The 13,237-nt window shown below is 34.6% G+C and overlaps 1 protein-coding gene across 1 annotated transcript; it reads right to left on the minus strand.

Moving 5' to 3' along the window:
- Positions 1–5,867: 5,867 nt before the first annotated feature.
- On the minus strand, positions 5,868–11,407 carry Cpr97Ea (cuticular protein 97Ea). The gene is made up of 2 exons (XM_011062540.2): positions 11,226–11,407; positions 5,868–8,529 (listed from the first exon to the last, which is right to left on the minus strand). Exons 1-2 carry the CDS (start codon positions 11,241–11,243, stop codon positions 7,678–7,680), a joined length of 870 nt encoding a protein of 289 aa, XP_011060842.1. The 5' UTR covers positions 11,244–11,407; the 3' UTR covers positions 5,868–7,677.
- Positions 11,408–13,237: the final 1,830 nt, after the last annotated feature.

The following is a 13,237-nucleotide window of genomic DNA, read 5'->3' on the forward strand; positions in this document are numbered from 1 at the left end:
TATTTTCGGTATTAATTTACATGTATATGTCGCTGTGCACAACTATAGCACGTCGAAATCATTTTTAGTCTTAAAACGCAGTCATAAGCCAAAATGGGATAGTAATATTACAAATTAAATTAATGAGCAATTTAATAACATTGATGCTGATAAGCATTTTGAAAAAAAGATGTAAACAATTCGATTAATGTTAATAAGCATCTTTTAGAACTACAAATAATTTATTGTGAATAACATTACTTTAGCCGGAATTCGAATTCGAATAAAAAATCTCGGTAAAAAATTCTTTTTCTAAGCATCTAGCCGTTAATAAATATTAATTGTGTTTTTGCAGAAAAAGTAGCTTTAGAACTGTTGCAAGAATCTTTAATATGATTGATTATACTTTAGCTCCAATGAGAAACTAAAAGCAAGAACCGATCATATTAAAAAATCTTACAGTTGCAAAGCTACTTTTTCTACGAAATGCAGTCATTGATTTATTTCTTATAAATTACACTTATTACGTTCCATTTACTTTCATTTTTAACATCCTGTTTCTGTTTATTTGCATTGGAACAAATAAGATAAACAAGCACGAGAAAAAGAGTCTGATTGATTAACAAGAATTCTGCTTGAAAATATACAAAATTAATATGTATTAATATGTATAAGAATTTTCTGATTGAATCTATTATAATCCTAGTTGAGATAATCAGAATTCTGATTGATATAATCAGAATCTTCTGGTTCATCCATTTTCAATCGGAAACTTTTCTCAGTGAAATCTTGAGATTTTCCAATAAATATCTTTATGAGCTCAGGTGTGAAATAAACGATATAATATTTAATAATCCATGGTTACTGATTTTATCGCGCAGCAAACGCAGATAGAAATATCAGTAGAAACGGTCTCGGTGGATCTTAAGGACGACGAGCACAAGTATGTATGCACCAGTGAGAAGAAGAAAGTGACGGAGAGGCCACGGTGGAGTAGCTAATATCACATTCAGGTGCCGCGCGAGAACGATGTATATTAATTCGGGAGAGTCGCGGGGTAATTGATGTTCCTATTTCTTAAGTTAGTTGCGAAGCATCCGCGCGCGATCTATGTGAAGCCTAAAAGATGGCGATACGCTTTCGCTCGTTGTGTATTATGGACGGAAGAATACTTAGCATAATCGATATAGTCATCGATTCGGCGTGTCTGCTTGTATTCATCGGCTTATCGAATTTGTAATAATGAAGGCAAAGTCATTATCAATTCATGCTCATACAATTCTGCACTGCTTAATCATAACGTGCATGTAAATGTTTGATAAATCGGGATCGATTCTAAAAAAAAAACGATTTTAAATTGAGTAATTCTTGAACAATAGTGAGAGGACGTGATCACGCAAATGCCGATACTAATTGCACTAATTGCATTAATTGCATCCTCAGTGGTGTAAGTGTATCGCATAAAATCGATAAAAGTAGTCCATTAGAGAGATTTCAATTCCGCGGAAATATATCGGCGACTTTCGCGATACAGCCGGCTTTCAAATTTCTGTGAAATTATTCTGTAAAATTTCATAGCAATAAATGGCGACGCGTAGCAGCATCAAGTGAATCTTACTTATTCCGTTCCGAGATTTATACCAATATCGCGGAGCCGGTTTCTCAGGAAGAAATTGCATTCACTCGCTTTCATTAGGTCGGATGGAGGCGTATTCGCGTTCATTCTCGGTATCATCAATGGAAAGACGAGGCGAATGGATACGGCTTGCGGCGCCAGCACTGCGCGAAACGTGGAACACGATGTTATTACTTCTCGAAGCATCGATTCATCTCCACGCGAGCAGAGGCACGTGCCTAGACACTCGGTTCATTATCAATGCTGCGGCATTTTCTGCTGCACGCTCAGCTGATCGTCTTGGCTTCGTCACGAAGCATTATCGATCCACAATGTTGTGACGGTAATGAAGTCGCTTGAAACAGTAAGAAACAGATGTATGTAACAATTGTTTGATCTACTTAAGTTATAATACTGTCTTTACACAGCATTGTTATTGTTAATAACTAATAATATAAAATATTGTTGTATTATGTAAACAACAGAATTGTTCAATTTTTTTTAAAGAGATTTTTGAGATTTTAAATATACTCTTTTTGATATATTATTATATTTATAATATTATGTTACATTTCTACGCGAAGAATCTTAAATATAAAATTAGGAAACACTTTATACATTAGTGAAATCTAAATATAAAAAGACAAGATACGTGGATTTAAGAAATTGTAAAAAAGAAATTAGAGGTACCAGAAAAAAATAATAGAAATAATTTTTTTCTGGTATCTCTAACAATTATGAATATACAATTATTAACGTCTGAACGTTTCGGAACACAGTCATATTTGAGATTAATTAAATTCATGAACTTAGAATATTATATTATTCGTAACTTCCAACTTTGACCGATCCATAGGCGCTCTCTATATTATGTTGTTACATTAACTCGGTCGGTTTCTATTTATTAATTATGAATATATTGTACATAATCGCGTAATATAATATATTTAGATTATATTTTTATATAATGTGAGAAGAGAATTGTATTGAGTTGATATACAGTTCATTATTACTGTTGCTATACATCTTAACGCGATCGCGAGCGGATTCCATGGCGCTCAGCTGACCGTCTTAAAACTTTCGAAGGGGAAAGTTATTTTCACGAGCCTATTTTCACACTCGCAGATCCGGTCTAAGTGTTTACAGGAGCGTTACATATATCTTCGTTATTCACTTGTAACTCGCATGCAACTCGTAATTTAATCAGTTTTATTTCCTGTATTGCGTAAAAATTTATTCGGAGACTATCACTCCGTTACGCATTTATACGGAACTTACCGTTATTAACATTAAAATTACCAACGATTAATATATATCCATTTGTATTATTCATAATACATTATATTTATATCTCTTTCAAAGATGGGGGAAAGTAAATTGATCTATTTACATATTGCTACAAAGGTCAAATAAAAATATCAGAAAACGCATTGTTATAATTTTAATAAAAACTTGTAAACTACATTTATTTTGATTGCTTTTGTAATTTAGTGTTAATTATCTTGATGAATTATGAAACGTTATTCTCGCAATAAATTAGTCGAGCCATTTAAACAATTTAATTGTATTTAGCATTTTTGAAATTCAAAGAAATAAAGACTTAAGTCAAGAAGAAAAAAAGATCATAATTTTTTAATAAATTTAGAAAATTTTAAGTTTAATATATGTGAGCAATTCAATAAATCAAACAAAGATGACATCATGACAGAAAAGTTTCAATTATTCCTCCGAATTTTCGCCGAGCGTGTCTCGATTAAAAGTCACGATTGCTTGCATCAACGTTATCGTAGATTTCATGCAACTCCAACGGAGAGCATAAATTCAGCCGGTAGGTAGGTGAAGCTTGCCTGGCATCTAATGTTGAAATCCGACAGAATGTTTTGCGTGACTGGCCTGGCTGACAAGTGTCAACGGCCCGTTACGACTAGCGTGTACATATAATTTCACGAGCCATTCACGCGTGATTTTCCTTCATTACGAATTTTATAGCGCAAGTCATGTTTTACTTCGTCACCGAGTAGCGCGTTATCGCTAGTCCACAATCAACGAGTAAGTCGATAAGAATAATTGAGATTCTAAAGAGAATTAGATTAAGGTGATAATTGACGCTATCTCGATACGCGTCTTAGCTTTCTAAGCAGCGAATGTTAATACGTACGTTTTATGTAGCACTAATGTACTGTGTACTACGTGAATGCTATAGTTTATCTCCATTAAAGACGATCGTGACATACTGGTTTCTTCTTTTTTTTCTTCTTTAAAAAAAAGAAGAAGCTTATAATGAAGTCTGATCGTAAGCGATTTTATCAAAATCCTACGAAAGAGAAAGATATATGTATATAAGTGCTATTTCCTTAGTGAGATATAGTACATATATGTATAATATATATGTATATATATATAAGGTGTCCAAAAACCATCGCATTTCCTATTTAAAGCGGATTCTTTGGAATGCTCCTAGAAAAAAATACAAAAATGTCGAGGGTATAATAATTTTTAAATTATTCGCAACTAAAGTTTATGAATCACTAGTATTATATTTACAGGTATTATATTACAGTGTGTATATATAATTTATATACAATATATATGTATACCTTTCTCTCTCATAAAACTTTGATAAAATCAATCATGGCCAGACTCTGTTATAGGGTCTTAAATGGGGACGAGTCTTTAGACATCGCCTTTAGACGCGACACTTGGCACGGCTTTTCTCTACAAGCGAGAAGGTCAACACGATCATGAAGTAATGCCCACTTTGCACAAAGGTGCGTTATGACGCGATCGTTTGGCGCGACGCCAAGGTACGTCTCATTGCAATTTGTCCTGTAACCGTGAACGCGGTGCTTATACTGATGTACAGTGCCCTTCGCTGATAAGTAGGTGTGCGAATTCGTGGGTCTTTACGTTATGGATCGACATCATGAGCGGTGGAAAGAAAATATTTATTATGCGCTCTGTATCACGGCTCTTGAGATGTGCGACATAACAGCATAAATAATGCAAACAAAAATAAAATTATGCGGTGCCTTTCAATACGTTAAAAAGAAAAAAAAATTTTGCAGAAATTATGGGTACGTAAAAAACTGAAGAGAAACGAAAGCACAAATTTTACTTTCTTAGAAAGGATTTCTGATAACGTGACAAAAATATTTTAGAATTAATCTTCTCTGCTTTATATAATATAAAAACAAAACAATATTAAGATTAGATCAATAATTCTGATTCTTCTTTCTCGAATTAAAGATGAGATTGATTTATTGTCTTGAGACAAGACAACATAACATATATGTATAAATTTAAGTTTATGTTAAATTAGAATAAATCTTTGTCCGATAATGTTTGATGTTGATGCTATAATATTTAGCATAAAACCGCGATGTCATTTTATTTTAGATTTAAGAATTTTTTCCATTTAAGAATAAATTTCTCTATTATATGATATGTTTATGTCTTATTTTATGATAAAAGAGACAATCATATATATATATATTGGTAATAGAAGAATTATAAAATATTATAAATAATATATATAATACTATAAATTTTTTCTATAGATGTAGTAATATAATATATAGACAATAAATAGACAAACAATTGTAATCGATAAAGAAACGTCTATCACATAAACATGCTGCGTTATTTATGACCATTTGTTACGAAAGTTATAGGAAGTAGTGGTGAAAATTGCGGGGCCAGCAAGGTCGCGTTTTATCAAGAGTTTACAATACGTAATAATGCGCATACGCATTTTTTGCATTGAACCAATCGCTGAGAAACTTTTGAAGAGTGAAAAGTATAACGCCGGCTTGCTCACCTTGAGACTTTCTGAAAACGAAAGTAAAACCACTTTGTTCAATATAGTATTCGATTGTCTCTGAAAGAGATAAATATTTCGAGAAGTATGTATCAAATTGTCGTCGTGGTAAAATTCTGAAGAAACCATGAATTATTGTCGCACGCAAACTGGGCGTGAGAATACTCAATTTTGGTAATCAAAAAGCAGAGAAGGCAAAGGCCAGACTCATTATGCGATGCGAAAATTTAACCTGTGAGAAATCGGACCAGTTTACTTACTTGTATTTCATAATCTTTAGAAGTCAAGGAGGGGCAAGATAAGATCGCAGTCGTATGCAGCCGTTTCTGCAACAGTGTGACTTTGGTTGTCATTACATCAGGCGTTTTTAAACTATTCTTGAATACACTGAACGAATTCGTCGAGAAACTAAGTAATAAAATTTAAAAAAATTTTTAACAAACGTTATCAGGAATGTTCTTATAGAAATAAAATTTTATTTTTACAAAATACAAAAAAATTTTAAATTACAAAAGTTAATTTTTATATATATTTTGCGATTGGAGCAATATTATTCATTTAAAATTGAAATACTTTTTTGTATAAGGAGAATCTTGAAATAATTTTTATATACAAAATAGAAAAATTTCGATCATTGTCAGATTTTGATATTTGTTTGCAAAAATATGATACAATTGAGTGTATTGTTATCGTTTCATGCAATCTTTGAAACAAATTAAGTTTCCTTATCGTGTTCATAAATGCGAAGAACAATCTGGTAATTTGATATTGAGTATTTCACGAATTACTACGCGTATGTTCGAGCGAAGGTGTGACTCTATTCTTTCGTGCGTTTAACAAATATGAACATTGAAAGTCTTTATTATGACTAACGAGGACCATAATTGGAAAGGTGAAATCAGGAAATCTCGTCACACCGGCATTGTACGGAAATTTTTTGCGTTCCATTACATAGAGGCGATGGAATTTAGTATTGGCCTCACTTTATTCCACTCGAATTACCTTACAATAATCTAATTACAATAATAAGCACGCCCAATTAACATAATATTCTCGAGGGATCTCGTCGTGAAAATTCCAGCTGATCGCAGCACTCCAGAGTGGTTCTTAAGGCGAACTGCATTTTCCGGAGTAAAAGCGAACGTCCACTGAAGGGAAAGACGAGAAATTTTATTTACATTCTTTTTACATCTCTCTTACTATGTCTAATCGGTACCGTTTATTATCTGGATAATTCCTTGACGAATAATGATATGCGTAACAATAATTTTAATGATTGATAAAAAAATAATGTCAAATATTATGTCCTAATATTAACTCGATGGATATTCGTGAAAACAAATAATTAAAATAAGAAGTCGAAAACTCAGACCTTGACGTCTATTTGCTCAAAAAATAATTTCTTTTTGAAAGCTCTTGAAAAATTCTTTTATCTTGTTTCTAAAGATAAAAGAAATATGATAAGGCTAAAAATCCTTTTATAACGTATCAATATTTCCATCAAAATTATTTTATATTTTGCTGTCAATTTATCACAGTTTATCGCTATTTGAACAATGTGAAATATATGTATGAGATGTATTATTTTTTGTCTCTCTCTCTCTCTCTCTCTCTCTCTCTCTCTCTTGTGTAGATACGTATTTGAATTGTTAATTAAATATAATTAATATGAAAAAAAATCATGTTACGTGAACGGAATAGAATTTTATCGCGATTTTAGACATCAATAGACTAATAATTCTCAACTTCCGATTGCAATATATGATCTATTCGCGATCATCACACTGCCGTCCACTTCAGATAGAGTGAGTCACGCCAAAATTATGACAAGTTATCCAGTCGCCGACGCGTCCCATTTCACGAATAGAATACAAGACCAACACGTAACCGAAACGAGCAATTGAGTTTAGGATCAATCATAATACTTGGGTTACGGTCCACTTGATGCAACAATTCTTTAAAGCATTCTTTGATTGGTTAGTTAATAAACTTCTTTTTTCTGATTGATCAATCAAGTGCTTCGAAGCATTTGCAACGTAAGTAGATCGTACTCTTATAACTATATTATAGTTATAATACACATAGCGCTTAATTTCTATACACGAAAATTAAATTCTACATTGACATAACGTAAATCTATTCTATGAAAAACATTAGAGTTTCAACATAGAGTTACAATTGAGCGGCATAAAATTTTGTTGAGGCTCGAACGATTGATCCTAGACTCTTCTACTCTTCGGTAGGCAAAGGGGCAGGACTAGACAGCCTAGTAGTAGCCGAAGCTGATGTCGTGCAATGGCGGTGCCACTCCCTGAGGCAGAGCATAGTCCCTGGCGAGCTGGTCCAGGATACCACCACCCGCGCCGCTGCGGGCCTGCGGCTGGGAACGGCCATCAGATTGTTGTGGCGCAGGACTGAACTGAGCTGGTCCCTGATTGTAGAGCTGCGAGGACGGCGCTGGCTCGTAGTTCTGCGGCAGCAGGGGTTGTCGCGGCGCTTGGGGTGCTGGGGCAGCCGGGGTGAAAATGGGAGGTTTGGGGAGCGCGGGTCTGCTTGGGGCTACCTGCGCAGGAGCGTATACAGCCTGGGTGTGTGATTGTTGTTGATAAGCCGGACGAGCGGGCAGTTGCCGTGGCTGCTGCTGCTGTTGTTGCTCCTCGTAGGCCTGCGCTGCGAGGGCCTCCTTGCTGGTGGTCTCGTCGAATAGGGTTGGTGGGGCCACGGTGATACCTTCACCGGCCGGCTGGAAGCCGTACTGATCCGCGCCATATTCGACTATACGGACCTTGCCAGTGTCATCGACGAAACCGTACTTGCCCTTCACGTCGCCGGTCGGCAATTTGGTCTCAATCTTGAAGGAGCCATCTGCGCCTTCGAAACCATACGTGTACGAACCATCTTCGTTGTGTCGATTGATTTGCTTCAGGATTGCCACCGGCGTCGGCTTCGGATTCGCTGGCGCAGCCGATTGACGGTCCGGATCGGTCGCGTAGCTACGTGGAGTCGGCTGGCTAGGTTGTTGGGAGTCGTATTGGGCATAATCGTCAATATAATTACCGCCAGGTCGCTGGTACTGTTGTGCCGATACCGCTAGCAGCGCGGTGAGCACCGTTGCTACCTGAAACGCGAAAGCACTGTCAGTTTATCGCATTTTGCGACATACATTCAATTAATATTGGGAATTGCTTATATATTAGTCGTAGAAATAGCATTTAATTGTAATTTTTTCTTATGTCTCGCGTATTGTACATTTGTCTTTAATTTAATTATATAAATTAAATTAATATATTAATTTAGTTATAATTTAAAATTAACTCAGCAAACATCAACTACATACTAATATACTTAGATATTATTTTTAGATATAATTTTTTACTCAACAATATAACTGTCATGTGTTATATAACTGTTATAATTTATATTATAGTTGTACTGCTGAGTAAGAAATTATAACTAACAATTATGTTATTATTAGTTAGCATTGCTAATAATACACATGCTGGAAAGTCATGATTTTAAATTTATTCTTCTTTTTTCTAGCTATTTAATAACTTTCTAATTTTTGTAATTTATGTAATAATAAGACTACAAAAACAAATTGCATACAAAAATTGTAATAGATTCAGATTAGTAATAAGGCGGTTATTTTATAGCTTCTTGCTTTAATGCCGTTAGATTTACTCAATTTTATGTTGCCATTTTTATGCCATTCTTTAATGCTTGTTACGTTTTTACTCGAAGGAAAGAACGTCGAAACTTGATATAAAGTAAAACGAGAATGCCTTTGTGCATGACGTAAGGGTGAACATATAGAGTTACAAAGTTATGAACCGTTGATTTCGTGAAATGCAGTTGTGAGAGCAGCGCGTGATAGTGCGTGAACTTAAGGCTATGTAGCAAGCTATAGAGCAGAACCTTAACCGCCAGATGCGAACAACATTGTAATACGGTTGAGAATAGATCGCTCGGAGCTCGAAGGGTGTCGAATTCCACGTCAGCAAAATGGGTCTCAAGTCATGGAAACCAAGCTATGAACGCACATGGATATTGAAAATCGATAAATCAAGTTATTAATCGCGATCGTTCACGCGTGACTATGCGTGCCCCCTTATCTATTCCATACGTGTGCGATCGTGCTGATTCTAATATTAACAAGAAATAATTAATTCATTCAATCTGCATAGTATGCTTCCTGTAACTCTAAATAGGCGAGCGTGAAATGCTCGACAGCATTTGAGCCAGCATCAATTAACCGGATTCAAACTAATTAAAAATACTAACTAATAATTAAACCTCCGTATTTAATGAAATTTATTTCCTCTTATTATATTGTGCCACGCTGTTATACTTATGTTACGTCATCATCTCGATTTGTTAATAAAGAACGATTTTGTTGAAATATTATAATATATGTATAATATATAAAAATTTAGCCAGATATATCTAAAAATAATTTTGTTGAATCGTCAAAATAATTATGTAAGAAATTCAGTAATGCTACAAAGAAGTAATTAATACTACAAAAAATTTTGATATGCAAGCTTAAGCCTATATATTTTGATAATTTCAACAAAATTATTTTTATTATTTTCACATTTAATCAAATTTTTAGTTACTTCAGCAAAACTGTTCTTTCCGTATTTAATTTCTTATTTCCTGATACAGCATATTTAACATACGTATATGAATAGTTCGATATTAATTGACAATTCTTATTTCCGTTCTCCGTTCTCCGTATTTTGTGTTCTCTGTTTTCTACGTTTAATTTCCTATCTTTCGTATGTTCTTAACAAATTTAAAAATTACGGAATGTAGCTAAATACTGCATTTCTTCCTTCCTACTTATTTCCGTATACAATTTTTTATGAAAAAATGGCAGAAAAATATTTTGAGAGTTCGGAATATTTTCATCACAGGAAAATGGAGAAAACAACGAAACAACAGTCTTACATGGCGCACTTTTGTTGCAAGGAGTTAATTAACCATGCCAGTTAACTGATGCTGATACAACCGACCTCAAGAACTGTTCGTATTCTCGTCGGTCATCGCACGCGACCGCACTCAACATAGTGATGAATTATATAATAGTCTTTCTATAAGCGTCAGTAGGCGCGTTGTAAAAATAAATGCGTCTCGCCCGACTCATAATAGGTGAAATCTTAATAAATTTTTCCACGACGTGGAAGAAAGTAGGAAACGGGATCACAAGAATTGCGCAACGCGACCAAGCCTACAATACGGCCGTTTTCAATCGTTTCGCTTCTTACCGTGAATTTAATCATTTCAACGAGCAATGTAATTCTTATAGTAAAAAGAAAGACAATGAAACGTTAATAAATTGATGCAAAAATTCATCGCGATTTAAAATAAGCATTCTTTAATCACGATCTTAAAATTTCTTTTTTAAATTGCTGTAAATCAATCATGAAATTGTATACCTTTTACAATAAATCGTGGCACGATTTTTTATTGCCATAATTAGATATATTTAAAATATTGCATAAAACAGTTTATCCTGCCAACAAGCACAAAGAATGGAAAGTAGAGAGCAGTATAAAGACTCGGTCGATAAAGCCAAAATAAATGAAAATTCAGAATTCCTCAGGACTTGTAGCGTCAATTTTCCAAGCTCACGATACGGATTATGCACTAATCACAGCCACTATCACATCACACGCGATTTTCGTCTTGGCGCTCGCATTCCAAAGCGGTTGTTTTTCATTTCGTTTTTAGGCAGAGATCCGCGAGAGGCGACTATGCGAAGAGAACAATGATGAGATGACGATGATGCTGATGATGCACTCAGATACATACCGTCGCGAGGGTGTGCATCGTGTTTCCCGGCGGTCGATGGTTGTGTTAGTGTATGTGAATGTAAGTAGGCAGCGAGGCTAGAGTACCGGCGATTGCTCGAACTGAGGCCCTCATATACCTTACTGGAACCCCCCCGTTCCTGCTGAACCCCGCTCCCTTCCTCAACACTCCTGTTCGCTCCGAGGGACTTTCACTATCTATTCAACTCCTGTACGTACGTACAGGTCGCCTTGTCTCGTTACAGCACCTTATATTCCCTAAATATTCCCCACCAGCAGCCTCTGATTTTTCGGGAATCTGAAAAATCGCACTCCGTCGCTCGGTTGGTCCATCCGCGGATCAATTACGGATAGAATTTTATCATTAACAGCGTAATGCTTGAATCAAATTGTTTCAAAAGATTATCATTTCTGTTGGCTATGTAAAAATAAAACTGTTAAAAATAAAACAGTTCGAAAATCGGTATGACACGATCAGGAAAATCTCTCTGCTTAATGATATCTTGACTTCTTGAATGGACAGAACAAATCTTGTTAGAAGTTGGCAGCTGATACAACGATTATGTAACCCGTCTTAACGAAAAATTGGATCAGTTTTGTAAAACTGGTGTGTCGAGTTTCTAAGGTGAGATATTATGTAAAACTGTAGTGGATAGGTATAAATTTGGACCATGAAAGAGAAATTATACAGGAGCGCTGTGTCAAATAATTTGACGAGTGCGCTTGTTCTTATCACTAGCCACCGTCTTGCCTGTAATCGCGGAATAAGTCGCAAAAACGGACTATTTTATCTATCGCCGTGTCGCATTTAGTCTTTCTCTCGCAACGAAACCATTTTAAATCCAGCACTGGACCACTAACTTGACGATCGAGTTCTGCAACTTCTGTGTCACGCACATTTGTGTAACTACCCTGAACACGTTACATTTTAAAATTAATCTGTAACTTACAAATTTAAGTTTACTCATGTCTGTTACATAGAAATTTAGATAGTTCCACTTAAATCGTAAGTATTAAACATAAGTGCAACTATCAAAAGTCATTAGTGTAAAATAAATACCAGCTCGAGACGCTTATATACCAATTATTTTATAATTCAAAAAAAATTTTCATTAAGATACTTCTTATAAGTTTTTTATCAACATGGAAAGATCGATTTTGCTGAAGTATTTAAAAATTTGACCAAATACAAATCTGAAAATAATTTTTGTTGGATTATCGAAATAAGAAATTGTTTCGATAATCCAACAAAATATTTTTAGATTTGAATATTTTTAAATTTCTTTCTGTGAATGTATAATTGAATTCATAATTTTAAATAAAATTATTACGAAAGCAAAGAAACAAAACCTGCATAAATATCAACGCATACTTGACCACCAGCTATTAAAGTTTAATGAGAAGACGTAAGTTTCTTTACTGGCTATGCTTGAAGTATTTCCTACCGAAATCGCATTTCCTGTAAACACATAAATTGTTGAACACGAGATTGTTGACGTGCGGAGGATCAAGTGTAATTGACCGCAATTCGAAGCATCGTACTTATGCAATATCAATCTCAACAATACGTTTCTGTCCCGCGACATTCACTCTCGCTCAAGTAGTATCTTGAAAAAGAGAAAGTGTTATTATATGTATATCGCCCCACCCTGATTTGATTATATTTTAAAAATCAAATATCGATGAATAGGATAGGATAGGATAAACTGTGCAAACTTATGGAGGAATATTCTATTATAATTCTATTATAATTCGTCTTATATCACTTTGAAGTGATAATTTTCATAAATAAATTAGCGTATTATAAGCGGAAGAAGGAAAAGTATTGAAATATAAATAAATCTTTAAGATCCATACAATTACGCTATTTGATTTCCATTAGATTTCACGTTATAATGTAAGAATGGAGAGCACAGCATTGAGTCTCAAAATATAATGCCGTGACTCTCGTTTATCTCCTTGAAACTGACCGAATGCAAGGTTGAACAGCGATTCGGTAAAATGGAGTACGGC

This window comes from Acromyrmex echinatior, chromosome 9 (assembly GCF_024713525.1).
Source record: "Acromyrmex echinatior isolate Ae372 chromosome 9, ASM2471352v2, whole genome shotgun sequence".
Classification (NCBI taxonomy): Eukaryota; Metazoa; Arthropoda; class Insecta; order Hymenoptera; family Formicidae; genus Acromyrmex; species Acromyrmex echinatior.